This window comes from Pteropus vampyrus, unplaced genomic scaffold (assembly GCF_000151845.1).
Source record: "Pteropus vampyrus isolate Shadow unplaced genomic scaffold, Pvam_2.0 Scaffold316, whole genome shotgun sequence".
Lineage (NCBI taxonomy): Eukaryota > Metazoa > Chordata > Mammalia > Chiroptera > Pteropodidae > Pteropus > Pteropus vampyrus.
Genome location: NW_011889097.1, coordinates 804,094 through 825,842, shown reverse-complemented (window position 1 = coordinate 825,842; position 21,749 = coordinate 804,094). Strand labels below are relative to the sequence as shown.

The following is a 21,749-nucleotide window of genomic DNA, read 5'->3' as shown; positions in this document are numbered from 1 at the left end:
GTTAGATCGATGTAATTTTTGTACGTTTCAGCGGCGATGCTTTCGCAGTCATTTTTGTCACGAGCACATAGGCCCAGCCTCTGCCCACTCTGTCCACTGCGTCCTTTTCCCGGGAGCGAGGCCGTGCCGTCAGCTCCGAGCGTCTGGTCCACGCTGCGCAGGTGCCGGACGCTGCTGCTGCCGCCTGCTCTGCTCGCGCTCCCTTCTTCCGTGCGTCCAGCCAGTGTCTTTTTATCTTTTAAAGACTAAGTTCTGGGATCGTTTTCTCTGGGCGCCTTCCCTAGCTCAGCCCGTCTCGATATGTGTGGGCGCCCGCGTGCTCACACAGCGGCGTCTGGTTCTCTCCCCATCAGCGGCCCCTCGAGAGTGCGACTGCCCCCCGGCTCCTGCCCAGTAGTGTCTGGCACAGTTAGGGTTCGGTGAGTGGAATCGAAGTTAAATCCTAATGTTGACGATTACGTGCAAAAAAAAATAGGGTATCGTGGTAGAAGAAGGGATGGAATCAGTGGCGTGTGCATAAATGGACTGTCACAGGTCCTCGCGTCCGTCTGGGGACTGTCAGAGGTCCTCACGTCCGTCTGGGGACTGTCACAGGTCCTTGCGTCCTTCTGGGAGGGTGACAGGGTAGGGACTCTCTTACCAGGGGTAACGACTCCGTCCCACATTCCAGGCACCCTGCTGCACTGAGCACCTGCCCTCAGATGTCATTTAAATTATGTGGCGGGACAGTTATTATCCCCATTTTACAAGTGACAGATCGGCTCACTTTCTGGTCACACTTATGGCAGAACTGCCGTGGCCGTGGTTGGATCGACCCAGTCTTCCACGCCGGGTCTGTCTGTTCTCTCCTCCGTAACTCGCGGTTCAGGGACGAGCACCCTCCCGGTTCCAGAGCCTCCTTGGAAACTGAGGGGTCGCACCACTCGCTTGCGTACGTCCGTGTTTCGTTGCTGAGCGGCAGTGCGGCCGGGGTGGGCCAGCCCTCGGGTGCTGCGTGTCCTCATCTGTGTAGCAGCGTCGGTAACGGTCCCCATCACATCGGGCTGCCACGGGGCTTCAAGGGGTTCATTAAAGCACACACTGTGCTTGTAATACTCCATAAAAGGTGCCTGCCTTTGACCTACTAATGTCACGTAGGAATCTGGCACAAGGAACGTGAAACTCTCATATATGCCAAGATGTGGCTGAGTGAATCGCTAACCCTGTCTCCGCCAGTACAGAGCAAACGAGAGCGAGAGCACAACCTCAGACTACTGCAGTAGTTACTAAACCATTACTGCTGCACATCTCGATTCGAAGGGCAGACGTCCTCGCAGCCGCATGCGAGTTTAGAAAGCAGCCACCGAAACAGCAGGAAGTGACGTACGATCGTGTTTTTAAAAAACATATTTAGATACAGATAAAAGATCAGAAACGGATACATTAAAATGGTAACTTTTTAAATGGTAACTTTTTATCTCAGGTAGACAGCCCTTTTGATGATTTTTAATCTTTTATGCTTCCCTAAAATTAAAAATATTCTTTGAAATGCAGTATATCTGCTTTTTTAGGGTAGCTGTTGGGATTAGAGCAGGTGTCCGCAGCCCTGGGGTTGTAGACCGGTACTGTCCATGGCCTGTTAGGGACCGGGCTGCACAGCAGGAGGTGAGCAGCAAGTGAGCGAGCGAAGCTTCACCTGTATCTGCAGCTGCTCCCCAGCGCTAGCATCACCGCCTCAGCTCCGCCTCAGATCGTCAAGCGTTAGATTGTCATGGGAGCACGGGTCCCTGTGCCACAAAGGTGGGGACTGTGGATCAGAACATCTGTAAAGCACTCAGCAGCGCCTGACACGCCCCCCCCCACCCCCGCCCAATACTGAAATAGGCGACTGCACTGCCATCCTGCTGTGAGCCAGGGAGAACGCCCAGGCCGCTGCCGTCCCCCAGTGCAGCCTCGGCATCAGCGGCGTGACCTGACCCGGGGCTCGATAAGCAGTGAGCCGCCTTGTGGCGAGCTGAGACCTGCCAGTCGGTGTGTCCTAAACAGTCCCAGGCAAGGCGTACACAGGAATACGGAGAGGACAGCTCGGGGCCTGGGCCCTCTGTGCTGGAGGGCCTCGCACCCAGGGTTCTGATTCGGTAGGTCCGGGTGGCACCAGAGAATCCGCATTTCTGCCCATTCCCAAATGACTGCACTCCGCTGCCATGGGGACCTCTCCCTTGAGGACCACTGCGTAGCCCCGGCATAGGCAGTGCGAGCCTATTTCCACGCTGCTGCTTTGCCTGAGCAAAGAATGTTTTCTGCACTCATGAATGGTTGAAAATAATCTAGAGTAATATTTCACAATATGTGAAAATCACATACAATTCAAGGTTCCATGTCCGTGAGTTTAAAGGACTTGTTGGGACGCGGCCAGGACACTCGCTCCTGAGCTGTCCGTCCGTGGCCGCCACTGCAGTGTGGGGCCAAGTCCAGCAGCTGCGACAGATGCTATGTGGCCTACAGAGGCTGACGGACTCACCTGTTGGCCCTTTACAGAAAAATGTTGCTGTCCACACTTTAAGCCTTTGAGCATGTAAGTGGAAACCACAGTCTTCAGAACCCTCTTTTAGAAAGATGACCTGCAGACTACTTCAAAGTAAATTCCGCACTGCACTTGCCTGTAGCAAAGCATAGCTGTCACGTTTAGGAAAAATAGCCCCTACTTTTAGGTACTGACGCACCTCCCTGGGAGACCTTTCGGAGGACTGCTCTATTTTCCGTTCTTAATTATGAAGACAAGTAAGGGAAGGTTGGTTAACACGGGGCCTCTGTCACTGACGTGCAGTACACCGCACTTACCGTTCGGTCAGATGTAGGATCGCGAGCTAAGCTGACAGACCAGCCTTGGTTTTTGTTGACCTCGGAGGCTGGCTGCTCGTCTCGCCTGAGAGGCATAGGCTGTGGGGCTGTTTGGAGCCCTTGGGTTGTCCCTGCAGACCGAGTGTTGCACGCACTCACGGGGGGATCCAGAGTCACTCGACAAGGGCGCTGTGCAGACTCTGGCCCACCGGGGCAGGCGGACCTCCGCCGTGCCTCGGCTGTGCTCTTCCCTCAAGCTGGCTGCTGCGGTTTCCACACTGGAGAGGAGAGTTTCAGAAGAGGGTTGACAAGTTCAAGGCCCAGACCATTCGATGCCCCCGTCTTCCCTCCTTGACTTAGCGCCCGTGCTAGGAATGTGTGTCGTAGGATGGGCCCGGATTAGCAGCTCACTTATGTCTTAACCTTTCTAATCACGGTAGCAAACTTTGGAGGCCCAAATGCAAGGTGGTTTTGGATGTGGCAACAGCCAGTTGCCAAAAGCAGAGGGAGGAGGTGAAACCAAGAAACAGCGAAGCAAACGGACTCAGAGGACTGGGGAGAAGGCAGCACCTCGCTCCAAGAAAAGGAGGAAGGACGAAGAGGAGAAGCAGGCTATGTATTCCACCGCCGACACCTTCACCCACCTGAAACAGGTGAGCCTTTTGGAGTGGCCTTTAAAAAGTCGAGGCTTTGAGAACATCAAATGATTTTTCAACCCTGTTAAACCGAAACTTTCTTTATTGTGATCATTTCTTAATTAAAGTAGAGAGTTACGGGAATAAAAGACATCTCAACGGGGAACCTGATGGAGTTCCTATTTGCACAACTGCACTGTGTCCTGTCGGCACTGGGTGTTAGAGAAATGGGTGCGGTGGCAGGTGACAGGCAGGATTTACGTATGGCCAAAGGGAGCAGCTCAGCACCAGGACAAACTTCGCATTATTTGTGCCTCTGGATGCAAAGAAATGTAGCTGCTGGTGTGTCCCCGCAGTAAGCTGCTCTGACCCCTCACAGCTGTTGCGGAAGGTGGGAGACAGCCGCCGAGGGTGGCGTCGCGGGTGCTTAGCCTCAGTTCACGCCCTGGTTCTTGCCGAGCAAAGAGAAGCACTGTGTTTTCTTGTTCGATGCCTGGCAGCATCCCTTTAAGACAGATCAGAAGAAAGTATGTCTCAGAGATTCCGTAGTCTCTCTCACGTGATTCTAGCATTTTGATACTTGAAATTTTTAAGTCTCACTTTTCACGAGTCTCGTTTGACTAAGCCGCCTCGGGTCTTAGACGTTGAGAAGCGCCCTGTGTTTGCCGTGTTCATCACTCTCAACTGTGTTTTCTAATAGCAGCTCTCTCTGCTCCCTCTACTGGAACCGATCACTGGAGTGAACTTTGCGCACTTTCTCCCTTATGGCAGTGGCCAACTCAGTAGTGGGAGCCGGCTGCTAGGAACTTTTGGCAGTGCTACCCTTGACGGGGTTTCGGATTACTATTCTCAGTTGATCTACAAGGTATGTTTCTCTGCCAAGGTGTCGCCTCACTTCCTCGTTGGATGCCGTGTCAGCATTGGTAGAGCTTGTCTTGTTTTCCACCTAGTTTACGTCTAATCTTCCAAGTCTCATTTAAACTTCAGTCCAACCCAAAGGCTAACATTTTACTGGGTGAAGTGTTTTCTAACATGAACGTTTGAAATTTTCGTGTAAGAATAAAAACTGTGAAAAATACCCATTATGTATTTCCCTGGTAGAGAAGATATTTCCCTATAACTCTTAAAATGAATCGAAATTCATAGTAAATAGTGAGGATAAAAACGTCGTTAGGAATTTACCTTGAAAAAGGAAACGGTAAAAATTTTTATATGTATTTTGTCTAATCAGTTACTAATTGCAGCTACGCATTAGTTCTGAGACTACTAAAATTATATCAAACTAAGTCAAGTTTATCTTTTGGTATAATTTTTTTAAGTTTTACGATAGCCTTATTAGACATTCTTAACTTCACATCTGACTTACGTACAATGATCTTTTTTTTGCAAAGATATTGGAAGTATCGTTGGATCCCCCGAGGGCTTCTCATCTTACTCTAATGTTAAAATCATTCTCTTGCTGCTGCATTTATGACTGGTGCTGGCTTTGCTCTTCAGTTAGACCCTGTCCTGCCTCTTGTAAACGCCTTCTCTTCTGACGCAAGCTGTTCTCCAGCTCTTCATCCTCTTCATGAAATCCTTGGTCTTTGCCAGATTTGCAGTTTCACCTTGCACTTGATTTGCATATGATTATTGGTAGATTCCAACAATTAATCCGAAAATGCCAAAGGTGAAGCAGTGCGAAATGTTTGGAGGGGAAGAACATTTCTGAATGATTCAGTCATTTTAGTATTTCTCCAGCTTTTGCTTCTTGTAGAGGATTTTGGACAATCCAGATTCTCATGTCTAGGATGTGAGCTGCAATGATAGGATTTGGATCACACATTCGCAAGTTTTTTATAGAACCGGGGCATATCTTAATGAGAACTTAATCAAGGAAATTTGGAGAACTTTTAATAATTTATTGGTTCAAATAAAAAAAAAAATTTAAGCTATCGTTCACTGGCTACAACCATGAAACTTGTATAGAGTCGTGTAGAATCGAATCAGGCATGATGTAAATTTGCTTCTTAACTTCAAAGCTGAGCGCTCAAGCTGGGCGAAGGAAGCACGTGGACAGCGTATGTCCAAACGGTCATGAGCTTCGTTCCACTAAAAAGCCTCCTTTTGGCCTCGTCCATTTATTTTTCTTCTCGGTGTACATTTACGAATGAAGAGGCACCTTGATTACATTTCTGTAGCCTTGCTTCCATGTGCTAAAAATTCACAGAACTAAGTTTTAGCAAGGTCATGGCATATTTGCTCAGTAGCATATAATTTAAAATCTTTTGGTCTCCTGCAGCAGAATAATTTAAGTAATCCTCCAACACCCCCTGCCTCTCTTCCTCCTACACCACCTCCTATGGCTTGTCAGAAGATGGCAAATGGCTTTGCGACAACTGAAGAACTTGCGGGAAAGGCCGGAGTGTTAGTGAGCCACGAAGGTAGGGCGGATGAACCTCCCGATTTTGCACTTTGAGGAGTGTGCCTTTGCTAGCAGTTTCTGGTGAAGTGGCAGTCAGGCTGTCAGGTTCCGCCCACTTAGCGGTTCTGACTTTATTCGTGGTTTTGTGTCTTTCCATTTCCAGTTACCAAAAGTCTAGGACCCAAACCGTTCCAGCTGCCGTTCAGGCCGCAGGAGGACTTGCTAGCCAGAGCGCTCGCTCAGGGCCCGAAGGCGGTCGACGTCCCGGCGTCGCTCCCAACCCCACCTCACAACAACCAGGAGGACTTAAGGTAGACGTGCCTTTTTTCTCAGGTGTTTCACCGTTGTCACGTATTTCTTGAATGGATATGTGTGTGTATGTAGCACAGTCTGTCGGAATAGCGTGCGAAAACATTTAAGGGGTAGAATTTGATGAATAATTTTCTTCAGAATTTACAGTTTATCAAACGTTCTTACTATTAAAATGTTAGTGAATTTTTGAAATCCTAAATGATATGGGAAGTTCAACAAATACTAATTGAATAGATGTGAAGGCAATGGGAATCTCTATGCAAAATATTTCAAATATTATTATGTTATTATGTTATTATGTTATAAGCCATCGATATAATTAACGTTTGTCGACGTTTGCACACGTCCCAAATGTCAGAGAATGTTGCTGTGGGAGAGAATCAAAGGACTGTCCTGTCCAGAGCTTCATAGCTTTTGTGTCCATTCTTGAGCCCCCAAGGTCTGGTTGGGAGACAGTCAGTGTCCCTTAGCTAATCACAGCCCCGCTGGTAGGTCAGGACAGGCGCTTGTGTGCCTCCTCAGATTATTCTCTTCTTGGAAAGTCGGGTGACAGCCTCTGTTTGCTGAGACGTCATTTAGACCGAGTCCCTTCCTTTATTAATGAGAAACGTGTCTGGGTCTCCTTTTCCCCTCTCATACCTTCCTGCCAGCAGCCGCTAGTCTGTGGCTGGGGAGCAGCCCTGGGAGGCAGCCCTGGGCGTGCGAGGAGCCCAGGACTGTCTCCTGAGGTCCTCTGGCGACACCAGGTTCACAGGCGATCCCACAGCGATTAGCCCGAGACCCAGACCACACTTGCCCGGCAGCGCCGGTTGCCTTGGTAACCTCTAGCTCCATGGGCGGGGCCAGCCTCTGCTTTTCCTCACCTTACTTTGTCAGTAGGAAAACAGGCCTTTGAAGCCATGCAGTTTTCTCCCATCCTGAGACAAAGCAGCGCCTCCAGACAGCTGTGCTGTCCGCGGAGGGCTCTGCGTGGGGGTGACGGCTGCCCGTGACCGCCGGCCGTGGGCGCTGCCCTTTCTAGCCCCACGCGCGCCCTGGCCGTCTGCTCTGGGACGTCGCATGTGTGCTGTGCGGCGCCCTGACCGTCTCCCTTCTCGGGCAGGCCTCTAACCCCGGATGCTGACGCGTCAGTCAGAAGGAAGCCGAGCACTGAAGTGACTCGGTAGTTGAAGATGCCACTTGGCTTTTCCAAGTTTCCGGTCTGTCCCCGGGCTGGCACAGGTGGGCCCGGCGGCGGGTTTGCACGTGTTGACGGTCGTGTTCTTTCTTCACGCAGGATCCAGGACCACGGAGGCGAGCGGGACACTCCTGACAGCTTTGTCCCCTCGTCCTCTCCCGAGAGTGTGGTTGGGATGGAAGTGACCCGATACCCGGATTTGTCACTGGTCAAAGAGGAGCCCCCAGAGCCGGTGCCGTCGCCCATCATCCCGATTCTCCCCAGCACAGCTGGGAAAGGTGGGCACACACCTGGCCGTGTCGATCCCGCCGCAGCAGCTGGGCTGCGGGGGCCTCGCTCCACTGATGCCCCGTTTTGTTTTTCTCTCTTAGGTTCAGAATCTAGACGGAATGACATCAAAACTGAGCCGGGCACTTTATTTTTCACACCATCTTTTGGTTCTTCCCCAAATGGTCCCCGGTCGGGTCTTATATCTGTGGCAATTACTCTGCATCCAACAGCCGCTGAGGTAAAGATCAGATGGGTTTTTAACGGTACGGCATGTGTCCCATTTTTAAAGGCATGCCAGGTGTCTTGCCGTGGAGTGTGTCCGCAGGGTCACCCAGGATAAGAGGGTGGTTGATAGTCACAGCAGACACTGAGGCCACTTTTCAGTACTGTAAACAAGCACTGAATTCATCACAGCCCAAGTCAAGGTGGAGAGGCAAAGTGAAGTCGGAGGCGTTCTCCCTCATAATTAGAGGGGTACCCTCGGAGAAGTCTTTAGAGAGAAACCTTTCAGTAGCTGTTTACATATAGAAAATGAAGAACAAGAAAGTTTTAGGGAAGCAAGATAAACGTTCAGGTAGCAGCTGCTCACATCAAACACTAGGCAGTTGCTGAGGAATATCTTTTTAACTCAATTCTGCGAAGACGTTTCATTGGCAACCAAACTAGTCCAGGGGCGTGATACTTTGGTCGTCAACAGAACGTAGCTGTGCCCCTGTTCACGGACTGTTTCAGATTTCCGCCTGCCTGAAAGGAGCTTCTGACCAGCTGCAAACACAGACAAGGTTTCGCTCGTTCCTTGTGGTCGTGTCCTTTACAACTCAGATGTTAAGATATCTGAAATAGCTTCGTGCTCCCTCGAGTCCCTTTATGAGGATTTTAGTTGCTGAAAGCTTTACTAGAATATTGGTCCATTAAAAATCTTTTTTTCTGAGACTTCCAAGTCTGCAAAACTGTTGGATTTGCTTGCACGGCACGTCCCATGCCAGTAGCAGTTACCCTGAGTGTGACTTTTCCGGCGGTCACTGGGTCATGACACGCGATTTGCCCTTTTGTTCCAGAACATTAGCAGCGTTGTGGCTGCGTTTTCCGATCTTCTCCACGTCCGCATTCCTAACAGCTATGAGGTTAGTAACGCTCCAGATGTCCCACCTGCGGGCTTGGTCAGTGGCCACAGAGTGAACCCAGGTTTGGAGTATCGACCGCATTTATTTCTTCGTGGGCCTCCACCAGGATCCGCAAACCCTCCCAGACTAGCAGCTTCCTACCGGCTGAAGCCGCCTAGTGCTCCATTTCCTCCAACGAGCAATGGTGAGCTGGTTCGCGTTTTAACCCACATTCGTCCTCAGTCCAGAAGTTATGCCTTCCCTCTTTAAACTCTCGCTGAAATGTTTAACAAGTAACAGATGTGTGGTCTTCGGTAATTAACCTCACGCGGGCATCCTGTCGTCTGTGGTGTGATCCGGCCTTTAGTGCTTTGGGACGTATGTGACTCCATGGTGTCAGCCAGGAAGTGTTTGTGTGCCAGCCCTGCGCGGGGCACCCCTTAAGCAGCTTTTGTTCCTCTGCGCCCCCAACCCCCTCACCCCCTCCCCTTGCATTCTTTGCCTTCTGCACCGTCACCATCGCTTTCCCGGCGGCCCCTGCACTGTCCCCCCAGGGCCCTTCTGTTCCCAGAGACGTGCTCACGCCTGCCCCACCTCAGGCCTGCGTGCTGCTGCCTCCTCCATCTCCCAGAGCTGGCCTCGTCCTTGTCCCCCTTTCCCGCCTCTGCCCTGCCCGTCTCCTCGGCACCCGCTTCTGGCTGAGACCAGCGGCTCCTCAGCCTTCATCTTCCAGCTCCTCCTGCGTGGCCTGGGCTGCGTGGTTGGACGCGCATCCTCCAGGTGCTTGTCATACTCCGCGTTCCTCTGCGTGTCCCTTCGCGCCTTCGCGGCCTCCGTGAACGGCGCTCTGCGTATGCTTCACGCTTCCTTTCCCTGAGTCCTCATGTTCTTACCTTGGACCCCGAACACTCCGAGTCACATTCGTTGCAGACTCCCGTACACGCTGCCATCGCCTCCCGTGAAACATTTTGTATCGTCTTCACCCTCGAGGAGTAGTCGCATCTCTTCCCCGACTCCCGTCGCACCTCGGCTGGACGCCGACACGCTGGTGGGGTGGCCCCCCCACATCCCCTGCTGCTGGCGTCTCCCAGAACCTCTGAGAACGGGGGTTCCCGAGTCCGTACCCGGCGCCGCGCGCGCACACGTGCCCGTATCCACTGCTTAGACCCACTTTTTATTAATCGATAATCACACAAGGCCAGTTGACCGCGCCACGTTGTAAGTTGACAGGCACGGTTTTACACTGTCCCCCGTGTTTCAGGCCTTCCTGGATACAAGGACTCAGGTCACGGCGGCGCGGGAAGCACAGGGCTCAGGACACAGTGGTGCTGTCACTGCAAAGTGGTTGTCCTTGGAAGCGGCGTGCGGAAGTCCTTCCGAGACCTGGCCTGCATGAACCAGGTACTGGGTAGCCCCCCGCCCGCCCGGGGTGTGTCCGGGCCCTGCTCTGCTCCCACATCTGGCCCCACGGGCCCCGTGTCCCTGCTGGTAGCGTCAGCGTGTGTTTGCGTGCTTGAGCTTAAAACCAGATAGCTTACTTTTACAAATTTATTTTTTTTTTTTTGTGGCTAAATTATTATATGCTAAATATTGACCCGCAGTTACCTTTTTAAGATAGGAAGCTACTTTCGTTTCTAACATAGAGACGTCTTCGTTACATTCTGACTCACTGAGATCCCATTCGTTTCTCGTTGCCTTTCAGGAGTCCCGAGAAAGCACCAGTAGAGTGGAGAAGGACATTGTCTTTTGTAGTAATAACTGCTTTATCCTTTATTCTTCGACTGCACAAGCAAAACACCCAGAAAGCAAGGTAAATTCGGACAGTCTCAGTCAGCAGCAGGGCGTGGCTTCCATGTGCCAGGGGCATCGGTGGAGGCCAGGGCCCCTGGAGCGCTCTGCCTCTGCAGGCCGAGCAGAAGCTCAGCCTGGGAAAGTGGTTTTAAAAATCCGCCGTCCATGTCGCCATTTCAGATTAAATAAGTTCAACTTATGTGACTAGTGGATGGACTTGAATTACATCTTAAAAGTTCAGAGTTGAATAAAACACAAACAGTAAAATCTTTAATTTTATTTATTCACTTAACAAATAATTATAACTATAAAATATGGCTTTTACTGACCTTATCCCACTGACTTAGGTGTATTCATACGTTCAGAGGAGGAATTATTTTGCTCGTACTCTGGTGGAAGTGCTGGTCTACTTTACTCGATTTGGTGTCATTTAAGTGTATCTAAGCATGTGGTTGATGCGGACATTTGTTTTTCTAGAACAATTTTATCTTTTTTTTATAATTTATTTTTCAGTTAGTTGACATACAATATTGTATTACTTTCAAGCGTGCAGTGTAGTGACATTTATATACCTTATGAAGTGATCACCCTGAGAGGTCTAGTACCCGTCTGACACCGTACACGGTTATTGCACAGCCATGTTCCCTCTGCTGCATTTACGCCCCCACGGTTATGTTTATAACTGGCAATTTGCACTTCTTAAATCTCTCTACTTTTTTCGCCCATTCCCCCAACCTCCTACCGTCTGGTGACTGTCAGTTTGTTCTCTGATCAGTGATTTTGTTTCTCTCTCATTTATTTTGGTTTTTAGATTCCTCCTATCAGTGAAATCGTCTGGTGTTCCTCTTCGTCTGATTTATTTCGCTGAGCATAATACTCTCTAGGTCCATGTTGCAAATGGCAAGGTTCATTTTTATGGCTGAATCAGTCCATCATAGATGTGCACCGCTCTCTTCTTTATCCATCCCTCTATTGATGGACGCCTAGGGTGCTCCTAAGTCTTGACTACTGTAAATCACTCTGCAGTGAACATGGGGGGTTGTGCACCTTATCGAATTAGTGTTTTGTTTTCCTTTGGATTAATACCCAGGGTGGAATTGCTAGGTCACACGTTCTATTTTTAATTTTTTTAAGGACCCCCCCATTCCGTTTTCCGTAGCGTCTGCACCAGTTTACATTCCCACCCGCAGTGCACAGGGGGTTCCCGTTCTCCACATCCTCGCCAACACTTGTTTTTGTTGATTTATTGATGATGGCCATTCTGACAGGTGTGAGGTGATGTCTCATTGTGGTTTTGATTTGCATTTCTCTGATGATTAGTGACACTGAGCATCTTTTCATGAGTCTGTTGGCCATCCGTATGGCGGACGATCTATTTTTAATCATTTGTGTTGAAGCTTTTCCCTCGTGCAGTAATACTGCCTGTCATTCCTCCCTCTAGGTTATTGCTCTCATGTGTCTGTCTTAGAATAGTGTTCTGGAGACTCATATTTTTAACAGGCAGTAGACCGTACTATAATGAAATCCAAGTTATATGCCAAATAAGTTTAGACTTTAACTTAGAATGTGTCAGTCCAGACCAGAGAAGAAATGGTGTTTTCACCAGTTTGTCAGTGTGCAGTCCCTGCCTGCTTCTGGGTTCTGTGTGAGGTGTTTTTTCTCAGATACCTCGTCAGGTCGGGGTGTGAGGAGAGGGGCCTGTGGGTCCGCTGGAGCTTCTCTCAGCTCAGCTCTTTCGGCCGTCGAAAAGGCAAAAGCTCATTGGCTGACAGGGGACGTCTTTCCCTGCCTTCTCCCTTATGCCAATTAATTAAGCCTGAGTTTAACAGAAAGGAATTGCGGAGAATCGGATAAGCTCAGAGAGGAAGCTATTTCGAAGTTCTTCGTTGAACACAATCACTGTTCCATTGCACAAGTTAAATCAGCTAGCTCCTCCGCAGTGTCGACCTCGGCGGCTTGGTTACGGTTAGAAGCAGGCACGCCCAGGTCGGCAGAGGCAGAGCGGTCTGCAGGCGTGGCTGCTGGCCGAGCCTGGGAAGGGGCCACCGCGGCGGTTCTCTCATCAGCCCCCCGCTCTCTCAGTACTGGACGCCTCAGTCGTTCAGCCCAGACCTCTGCTGAGTCCCCCCCACTTATTCACGGAGCCTCCCCGTCCCTCGCGGTTACACACCGTTCAACCTCATCGCTTGGCTTCTTGTCTGAACGAGACTTGCCTTCAGAGCGTGCGAATTCCTCCTCTTTTCTGTGTTTGTTTACCGTCCAGGAGCCTGCTCCTCCGTCGCCGCCGCCGGTGAGAGAGGCGCCTTCCAGAGCACTCCATCGGTACAGCAACAACGTCTCAGCACTGGACGTGCACTGCCTCCCGCAGCTCCCCACCAGTGCGTCGCCCCCCGCATCGCCCCCTGTCACTTTCCCTCCCGCTTTCGAAGCAGCCAAAGTAGAGGCAAAGCCAGACGAGCTGAAGGTCACAGTCAAGTTAAAGCCTCGGCTGAGAACTGTCCATGGTGGGTTTGAGGACTGCAGGCCGGTAAATAAAAAGTGGAGAGGGATGAAATGGAAGAAATGGAGTATTCATGTCGTGATCCCCAAGGGGACATTCAAGCCACCGTGCGAGGATGAAATAGATGAGTTTCTGAAGAAACTGGGCACTTCTCTTAAACCGGACCCTGTGCCCAAAGACTATCGGAAGTGTTGTTTTTGTCACGAAGAAGGCGATGGCCTGACAGATGGCCCAGCAAGGCTGCTCAACCTCGACCTAGATCTGTGGGTCCACCTGAACTGTGCCCTGTGGTCCACGGAGGTCTATGAGACCCAGGCCGGTGCCTTAATAAACGTGGAACTAGCACTGCGGAGGGGCCTGCAGATGAAATGTGTCTTCTGTCACAAAATGGGCGCCACCAGTGGCTGTCACAGGTTTCGCTGCGCCAACATTTACCACTTTACCTGCGCCATTAAAGCACAATGCATGTTTTTTAAGGATAAAACTATGCTTTGCCCCATGCACAAACCCAAGGGGATTCACGAGCAGGAGTTGAGTTACTTCGCGGTCTTCAGGAGGGTCTACGTGCAGCGTGACGAGGTGCGGCAGATCGCTAGCATCGTGCAGCGGGGGGAACGGGACCACACCTTTCGTGTCGGGAGCCTCATCTTCCACACGATCGGCCAGCTGCTCCCGCAGCAGATGCAGGCGTTCCATTCCCCTAAGGCGCTCTTTCCCGTCGGCTACGAAGCCAGCCGGCTCTACTGGAGCACGCGCTACGCCAACAGGCGCTGTCGCTATCTGTGCTCCATCGAGGAGAAGGATGGGCGCCCCATGTTTGTCATCAGGATTGTGGAGCAGGGCCATGAAGATCTAGTCCTGAGTGATACCTCACCTAAAGGTAAGAGCCGCCGTTCGTATGCTCTGCGGGGCTTAACAATTGACAAATGCAGATCTTAATTTCTTTGTATGATTGTACCTTGCTCTCTCTCTCTGCTATACAGTTGTCTGAACACATGCTAGACTTAATCTAAATCAGAATATATTCAAACACAGAGTTGATAAAATAGGATAGTTCGTCAATAAAAGTTGCCTGTCGGGGACCCCCTTAATGTCATCTGGAAGGCAGGATCCATTTTTAAAGCATATTGTGTAGATTGTCTGATCTCAGGAGCATCAGATTTTTAAAGATTTAGAGCTAGAAATTAGACACTAGTCTAGATCGTCACTGTCATTTTTACTGATGTAGGAAGTGTTGAACTTTTTTAAAGGTTCGCTGTTTTCAAAAAATACGTGAAATGCTTTAAAGGTGATTCCAAAGGAAATATAAATTTTATGGTTTAATTTAAATCAGGAAAGGATTATTTCTAGATGTATTATTAATTGGACATTTGAAAATCTAATGTGTGTAGTATGAAGATGAATTAACTATTTGCATAAATTTCAATATTTTACACTTTCTTTTTCTCTTTTACTGCTTAATTTCCTTAACGTAACATATTCTTTTCCCCAAAATTTCATAAAGTCTTTAAAATAAGCTGCTTCCAGCTGAGAGGCAGGTAGTGCTAGGCCAGTCGCATCGATGCCCAGAGGCCTGTCTTGGGGACTAGGGAGTCTTTGTGACGGGTTAGCCATCTTTCTGCTTGTTTTTATGCTGCATCCTGCTTGCCTCTATTTAGCTGAGAGCAAGTCTGTCATAAAAACTTTTTTTTGTCCATACGTAGGTGTTTGGGATAAAATTTTGGAGCCCGTGGCATGTGTGAGAAAAAAATCCGAAATGCTCCAGCTCTTCCCAGCGTATTTAAAAGGCGAAGATCTATTTGGCCTAACGGTGTCTGCGGTGGCGCGGATAGCGGAATCAGTGAGTGTCTCAAGCGGGACGCGGTGCCACCGCCCCCTCCCAGTGCAGGCTCCCCAGTGAGCCGCCTGAGCACCTGCTGTAGTGTTCATGGTGCCTAGAGGTGGCGATGTTGCCTGCGGACCACCTCCTGTCTGTCACAGAAAACGAGGCGTTCGCGGGCCACCGGCGGCGCGCAGTGACTGTTAGTGTTCACGCGTGAGGCGTCGCCGCCTCTCAGGTTCTCTTGCAGGGTGAAGGGCGGGCTGGATGGGGCGGCTCTTGCACTTCAGGGTATTTGCTCGTGTGCCCCACCGCAGACACTGGCATGTTCGTGGTCGGTCTTGCCCTCATCCTGGGGTTCGTCACCAGGGGGCAGCTGGGTCACAGAACTTAGGCCTTCTCCGACGTCACTTTGTCATCTTTGGAGATGACAAGCATGTCTGCCAAGAGTCTACACACAGTGCTTTTGGAAAATTATTTTACAAGTAAATCTTCAGGGACCACCTGTACTCCTCGGACACTGAGAGGCCCTCATCATACCATGGTCAGACTGAAAAGTGAGACGATCAGGAGAGTAAACCACACAGGTGACTTTTAACAGAATTTTAAAATTCCAGACAGAGAGAGGTCGGCGTTAGCCCAGGCAAGAGAACGAAGCTGCGAACAGCACCCTCCCCGCGCTTGGGAAGGCCGGAGGCATCACCCCGAAACCCACGGGCGTGCGTGGCGGTGGTCCCGTGGGCTGAACTTTTCCTTCATGGGGCATGGCCAGCATTTTACCGGGTTTTGCTCTGAGACCCCATTTCCACGTTCATACTCACGTAGACCTGAGCGCAGGCTGACATGTTCACGTGAACTGAAAGACCACGCTATTACCCACGTTTCGAAAACGTTCACAGGTTATTTCCACAAAGCTGAAGATGGCCGTCCTTCGGCCAGCTCGACTGCCTGTGGCGTCGGTCACAGGTGTTGACTCGTGTCTGTTTTGCTTCGTTCCAGCTCCCGGGGGTCGAGGCATGCGAGAACTACACCTTCCGGTACGGCCGGAACCCTCTCATGGAACTGCCTCTCGCCGTCAACCCCACTGGCTGTGCCCGTTCTGAACCTAAAATGAGTGCCCATGTCAAGAGGTTTGTGTTAAGGTATTTTGTTTTGACTTCACATAGTACGGCCCAGGGCTCCTAGGCGTTGTGGCGGGTCCGTGCTTGGTCTGTCTGCTGCTTCCAAACCCTGCCGTGTCTGGCTGTGTCTGCCCGGCCGCTTCCGAGGGCCGCCGCGTGGCTCCGCTGGGCGGTCCCCGGCGCGGTCGTGGCAGTGAGCGCGCGCACCTGCGGCCCTGCGCCCAGTCAGAGGTCTCTTCAGTTCCCTTTCGTCTTCCCTGCTGGCACGCCGCCGTCTGCAGGCCGCACACCTTGAACAGCACCAGCACCTCGAAGTCATTTCAGAGCACTGTCACCGGGGAGCTGAACGCCCCGTACAGCAAGCAGTTCGTCCACTCAAAGTCGTCGCAGTACCGGAAGATGAAGACCGAGTGGAAATCCAACGTGTACCTGGCCCGGTCCCGGATTCAGGTGGGCGGCGACTTTGTTCTCAGGGACTGGGGGGACAGGATGGGACCCGGCGGTCAGGAGACACTGACGTGCGGCGTGTGGACGAGGGTTTCACGTGGCTGCAGGAGCAGCATCCCGTTTTCGACACCACATCCCATCTTGCTTAATCTGTGACACGAGCGTTGCAGCCGCAGTCTTGGCGCCTTCAGGGGGCACACGCAGGGCAGCAGGCGGCACTGCATTGGGCACACTGGGTTGGTGGAGAGTTCACTAGAGCTACTTCACGTGAAATGAAAAATGCAGTGAAAATATTTTCAGAAGGTGCTCCCATGCGGGAAGTTATCTTTTGGAAGCTTTTTCATGAAATCGTTACCTGATACCTGGAGGGTAGGCGGGAGGATGTCTCACAGATAAAGCCACCTGCAGGCTGAGCGTGTACGTGACATCTGCGGTCTGCTCTCCCGGAGCTGCAGACCTAAAACCAGATGCTGGTCCAGCATCTCCCCTCCGAAGTCCCAGGGTGGAATCCCGAAGCTCCCACTTTGCCAAACATCTTCAGGCCCTCAGCCCGGTCACCCTCCAAGCTCCTCGGATTCCTGAGCGAGGCCACCATCTGCTAGTTGTCTTTTAAGTTGGCCCCGATAGCCCTTTCCTCCGCTGAAAAGTTCCCTCACGCCCACAGGGACCCGCCTGCCTCAGCCCAGGCAGTCCCACCCTGCCCGCTCAAAGGCCTTCGTGATCCCTTCAGAATATAAATCTGACCCACCTTTGTTTGTCTGTGCTCCTTCAGATTCCTCTTCCTTCCTTGGAACCTTCCTCTTCTCTGAAAGATTTTATGATCATTTATTGTTGTTGTCAGGGCATTTTATGGAAATGTGCCTTTTTAATTTATCGCTCTCCTCACTTGGTGAGCCCTTGCGGTGTGGAGCGGGGTGGCCTTCCACGTGAGAAGTGCTGTAGTCACTCTTCTCTCGGTGCCCACGTGTCTTTCTGTTTTGCACTCACGGACAAATACTGGACCCCTGAGATCTGCGGTCTCGGTGTGGAGCCCAGGCTCGCAGCATCAGCACTCCTGGGGCCTTGGTAAGGCCTGCAGGTTGGGGTCGCAGCCTTGCTGCTCCAGTCCCTGGGCGGCAGCTCCCACTTCCCGCTGCCAGTCCTTTCTCCGCCCGTCCTCGTCCTTGTTCAGAGGCTTCCACTTCACCTCCTGCTCTTTGTTTTGTATTAAAAAAGCTAGCGAAGAGCCCTTTCTGCTCTTCATTTTTTTACCGGGCATCTTGTCGTCACGTTTTGGATACAAGGTCTTTTTTCCCTTCTGCTGTTTTCTCCAGAATGTCGCCTCTCAGCCAGATCGGTGTCCCCTGTGCTCCCAGCAGTGGTGCCCCGCTCTGCTGACTCAGCCGCTTTCCGTTCTGTTTCCGGTAGCTCAGTCACCGCCATGCCTGTCTTTTAGGGTCAGTTTTCTTCTCCGTCATGTTGATGGTTTCTTGACGACCCGAGTTCGGCCTGTCCTCTTTGTGGAAAGCTTTTGTTATTCGGCCATCTTTTTCCTTCTACCCACCTCCCAGGCAGCGAGGTGCCACTGTCTTATCAGCGTGTGCGTGTCCGTGTGCGTGTGCGCAGGTGCATCAAAGCGGAACTGTGGCCTTTACATCTTTCTGCACCTTCCTCACTAATAGTCTGTCGATCAGCCGAGCTGCGTCTGTTGAATTCTCTCGTGGCTGCGACGGTCCGTGATGTTGACGAACTGTCATGAAACCATTCCACGACTGCTGAGCCCTTATTTCGTTTACCGTTTTTAACCAAACAGTATTGCTACCCATACCTCGTGCAAATACCCCTGCGTGTTGACGGTGTTGCCCCTGCGGGCTGTTTCCCCAAAGTTAAGTTGGGTGTAAAGCAGAGGTGCTTTTCACGTTAGTTGGCGTGGCTGGTTTTCTGAAAAGGCTGCGCTTGCAGGTTCATTCCTGCAGAGGGCGGCGTGGTTCCTCGTCCGTGGTGGCACCACTCTTACCTGTTGTCTGCCAGCCTGCTGAGTGTTGACTGATGTTGTCATTTGAATTGCACTTCGGGCTGCTGAGGACTGAGCATCTTTCCACGTCTGCCACTGGGATTTGCTCTTCAGCAAATGGCATGTTCATGTCGTGTCCATTCTTCAATTCGTAAGAGTCACACTTAGATAATTTCCCCTGCAAAACAACATCTGGCTACCAGGATGGTGTCCTTTTTCTTAAAAAGTTTTAGTTTTTATATAGTCAGAATAGTTTTTTATACTTTCTAGTCTTGGTACTTCTTAGTCTTGGTTTAGAGTGTAGATCGTGTACATAGTATCTTTTAAGTTTTTTTTTTTTTCCCCCAGAAATTGTATTTTTTACATTTAAGACAATTTTAGTTTCTTCCGGTGAACAGCCATTTAGTAAGTAACCCATCCTACTAACCTGGCTTCTGACCCCACCACACTCCTGCACCCTGAATCTTCTGTGCGCACGGACCCGTGTGCCCCCACTGACCTCGTCTGCTGCGGCAAGCCGTATCGATCTTCACGCATTCCTTATTTGCTTGTTCACCTCCGAGTCACGTCTGGAATTGAACAGATAAATCGCATATTTTTCTTTCAGAAGATAATTTAACCCACCAACTACCTCTGACACAGGCCCTTCCTCCGAGGCCGCCTGATAGGAATGCGTGGGGGGCGGGGGTCATGGGGGGTCGCAGGGAGCTCAGGGTCTTCCTTTTGCACTGCTTTCGGGTCAGTTTTGGTTGAGATGCAGACCCTCAGGTTGGGAGGAGAAAATACGGATATTTGTGGAAATTATCCATTGTTTTTTTCTCAGTACGTTTTTTCCAGAATTTGTAAGGGTAGAAACTGTAAATGATGCACATGGTGCGTGGCTGACTGGGCCACTGGCACAGACCGCATACGCTGCCAAAGGGGAGGCGGCGGCCTTGTCCCCGTTCAGGTTCCTCTATGATGCTTCAGCAGCCTATTTCATATTAGAGAAAAAGTTGCCTTTCCCAGGAACTTTCTTTCTTTGCAACTTTCCTGATAATTAGAGCAAAGTAGCTTAATCTTCTTTGCCCTGGCTCCCAGGAACTCACAGCCAAGCGTGAAACCTGTTTATGTGTTAGTAATTCCTTACAGTTAGCCGTATTTTTTTTTTTTCATTAAGTTTATCGTCACGTCAAGTCCCTGTAGAAATAGTGGTGAGACAAGATAAATACCGGAAGCCACTAGCCTGCTCAGTAGGTGGGATCTCTCAGCATTGCATGATGTGGAAGGGGACACAGTCTGATAGAAAATGTGGCCAGCCGGTCAGCAGTGTCACTTTGTAAACAGGCTGTAAGAATTTCGTGTGAAAAAGAAACAGGGCAGTGATGGCATAGCTTTTAAGTGGCTTTAAGTTTCAGATGACAGCATATCATTCGACCAGAAAGGTCACCCGAGTTGAGGTGAAGACTTCAGCATGGCTTTCGATATGCCCTTTCTGTGTAAGAGCGCAGGTTTGCTGTCCAGGGAGACAGTCTTTTTGTGACATGTACATATGCCATACGCACTTCCTCCCCGCCCAGGGACTGGGGCTGTATGCTGCTAGAGACATCGAGAAGCACACCATGGTCATCGAATATATTGGGACCATCATTCGAAATGAAGTCGCAAACAGAAAAGAGAAGCTTTATGAGTCTCAGGTACGTTCCACAGCTATCTTCTCTCTGTCATCGTGTCACCCAGACACCCTGCAGGGCAGGGCCGAAGCTGCCGGTCATCTAGGTGCGGTTTTCTGGAAGTTCTTGCTTGTCCCCGTCAGTCTTTCCAGCCGGCAGTGGCATCTGCGTGGCTGTGACTGTCGGGCAGTGAGCCCGCTTCACAGGCAGCCCCCTCTCTTTGCTCCCCATTCCTACCGTGCACATGTCAGCCGACAGGTCGCTGGGGGGCCCACAGCGGGAGTGGTCAGGGCGCGCGCGCGTCAGCTCCCTCCCAGCTCAGGCTTCCCGACGTGCCCTTGACCGTGGGAGGAACTCCGCTCGTCTCTTTCAGAACCGCGGCGTGTACATGTTCCGCATGGACAGCGACCACGTGATCGACGCCACACTCACGGGAGGGCCCGCGAGGTGAGCAGGGGTCTGGCCGGGTGCCCTGTCGCTCCACGGGTCACTGCACTCGCCGAGGCCTCTCAGGGCTAACAGGCCTGAGATACGTTTCAAAGGAGTCTTATGTAAAGCGTGTATTAGTCTCTCTGAGGGGAATAAAGAGATGTAATTAGATCTTTCCCCACAGACTGAAAGTTTAAAAACTTTCGTTCCGAGCTTCTTCTAGTTGTTTTACAATAAACGGCTCTCTGAAATGGTGGCTTGCAGATATATCAACCATTCATGTGCGCCTAACTGTGTGGCCGAAGTGGTGACCTTCGAGAGGGGACACAAAATCATCATCAGCTCCAATCGCCGGATCCAGAAAGGAGAGGAGGTGAGCGCGCGGTGTCCGGTGCCCACGCCGGAAGCCGCCCCGGGGAGGCCAGCCTTTGCCCCCACCCCGCGTCATGGCGCTGCTCTTCCTCCACACGGAGCTCTGAGCGTGTTGACCGCCACCCCTCCGTCCCACGCGCTGCGTCCCGCGTCACTCGCGTGGCATCATGTCCTCTGTCTCTGGCTCCTCCTTCCCCCTCCCCCTGGTCGTAGTTGGGCGGGATCCCTCTCTGTAACCATGAAGCCTGTCATTGAACTCATGATGGAAGATCGTCACGGGATTGCTGCCTCTGAGGGCTCGGGAAGCGCTGCGGCCCTGTGACGTCACAGGAAGGCAGGCAGGCTGCAGGCAGTTCGGGCGCCGTGTGGCTCTAGGCCGCTCGTCGTCACACTTGTGATCCGTACGCGCTCACGGGACCAGGGTTTGCACGGCAGCGGACTTTCCGTCTGTCTGTCATTATTCTGTTTCCTTCGAAATGCCGAACTTGGCATTTCTTTGGTCTCACACGACTTTGGCTTGGCATGTCACCTGGCAAGAGCTCATTAGTCTCAGTTGCCTCGCACACGGTTCCATACTGTCTCTGACCGACCCATCAGCACGTGCCGCGGCAGTGCCTGTATCTGGGCCTCGGTCCGGAGTTGGCGTTCCTGGGGCCGCTCCCGCTGGGCGTGTGGGTTTCTGGGGGACCGTCTCTTGTTTGGGGGTTGGAGCCTCCAGCCCTTCCTGAGTAGAGCTGTGGGATCACGCTTGTGTTTTTTAATCATTTTGGAATTCCTTTTTTAAAATCAAGAATTGACCCAAGTCCCATTTCACGCATCTCGAAGTACCTTGCTGCGTGAGAGAGAGCACGCGAGAAGCCAGCGGGCCGGGGGCCGAGGCCTCGCAGCTGCAGCTGCCCCAGGC

The 21,749-nt window shown here is 51.3% G+C and overlaps 2 protein-coding genes across 7 annotated transcripts in view; one reads left to right on the top strand and one right to left on the bottom strand.

Moving 5' to 3' along the window:
• The window catches only part of KMT2C (lysine methyltransferase 2C), a 226,149-nt gene that overhangs the window by 201,862 nt on the left and 2,538 nt on the right, over positions 1-21,749 (top strand). Inside the window, exons 42-59 of the mRNA XM_023521782.1 lie at positions 117-210; positions 2,958-3,089; positions 3,261-3,473; positions 4,156-4,320; positions 5,737-5,878; positions 6,023-6,170; positions 7,448-7,626; positions 7,720-7,856; positions 8,677-8,926; positions 9,983-10,122; positions 10,424-10,531; positions 12,776-13,892; positions 14,716-14,852; positions 15,831-15,973; positions 16,234-16,402; positions 19,952-20,068; positions 20,418-20,491; positions 20,738-20,846. Of these exons, the coding sequence (XP_023377550.1) occupies positions 117-210; positions 2,958-3,089; positions 3,261-3,473; positions 4,156-4,320; positions 5,737-5,878; positions 6,023-6,170; positions 7,448-7,626; positions 7,720-7,856; positions 8,677-8,926; positions 9,983-10,122; positions 10,424-10,531; positions 12,776-13,892; positions 14,716-14,852; positions 15,831-15,973; positions 16,234-16,402; positions 19,952-20,068; positions 20,418-20,491; positions 20,738-20,846 (3,574 nt within the window). The remainder of the gene's footprint in view (positions 1-116; positions 211-2,957; positions 3,090-3,260; positions 3,474-4,155; positions 4,321-5,736; positions 5,879-6,022; positions 6,171-7,447; positions 7,627-7,719; positions 7,857-8,676; positions 8,927-9,982; positions 10,123-10,423; positions 10,532-12,775; positions 13,893-14,715; positions 14,853-15,830; positions 15,974-16,233; positions 16,403-19,951; positions 20,069-20,417; positions 20,492-20,737; positions 20,847-21,749) is intronic.
• GALNT11 (polypeptide N-acetylgalactosaminyltransferase 11) overlaps positions 15,420-21,749 on the bottom strand; it is a 60,870-nt gene continuing 54,540 nt past the window's right edge. For 3 of the 6 annotated variants that reach the window (XR_002776708.1, XR_002776709.1, XR_002776712.1), the window contains 2 exons: positions 18,892-18,961; positions 15,420-18,570 (listed from right to left, as the gene is read on the bottom strand). The gene's annotated coding sequence lies outside the window, so the exon portion shown is untranslated. Of the gene's footprint in view, positions 18,571-18,667; positions 18,962-21,749 lie in introns of those variants that run through there. The other 3 variants (XR_002776707.1, XR_002776710.1, XR_002776711.1) reach the window with 1 other exon arrangement.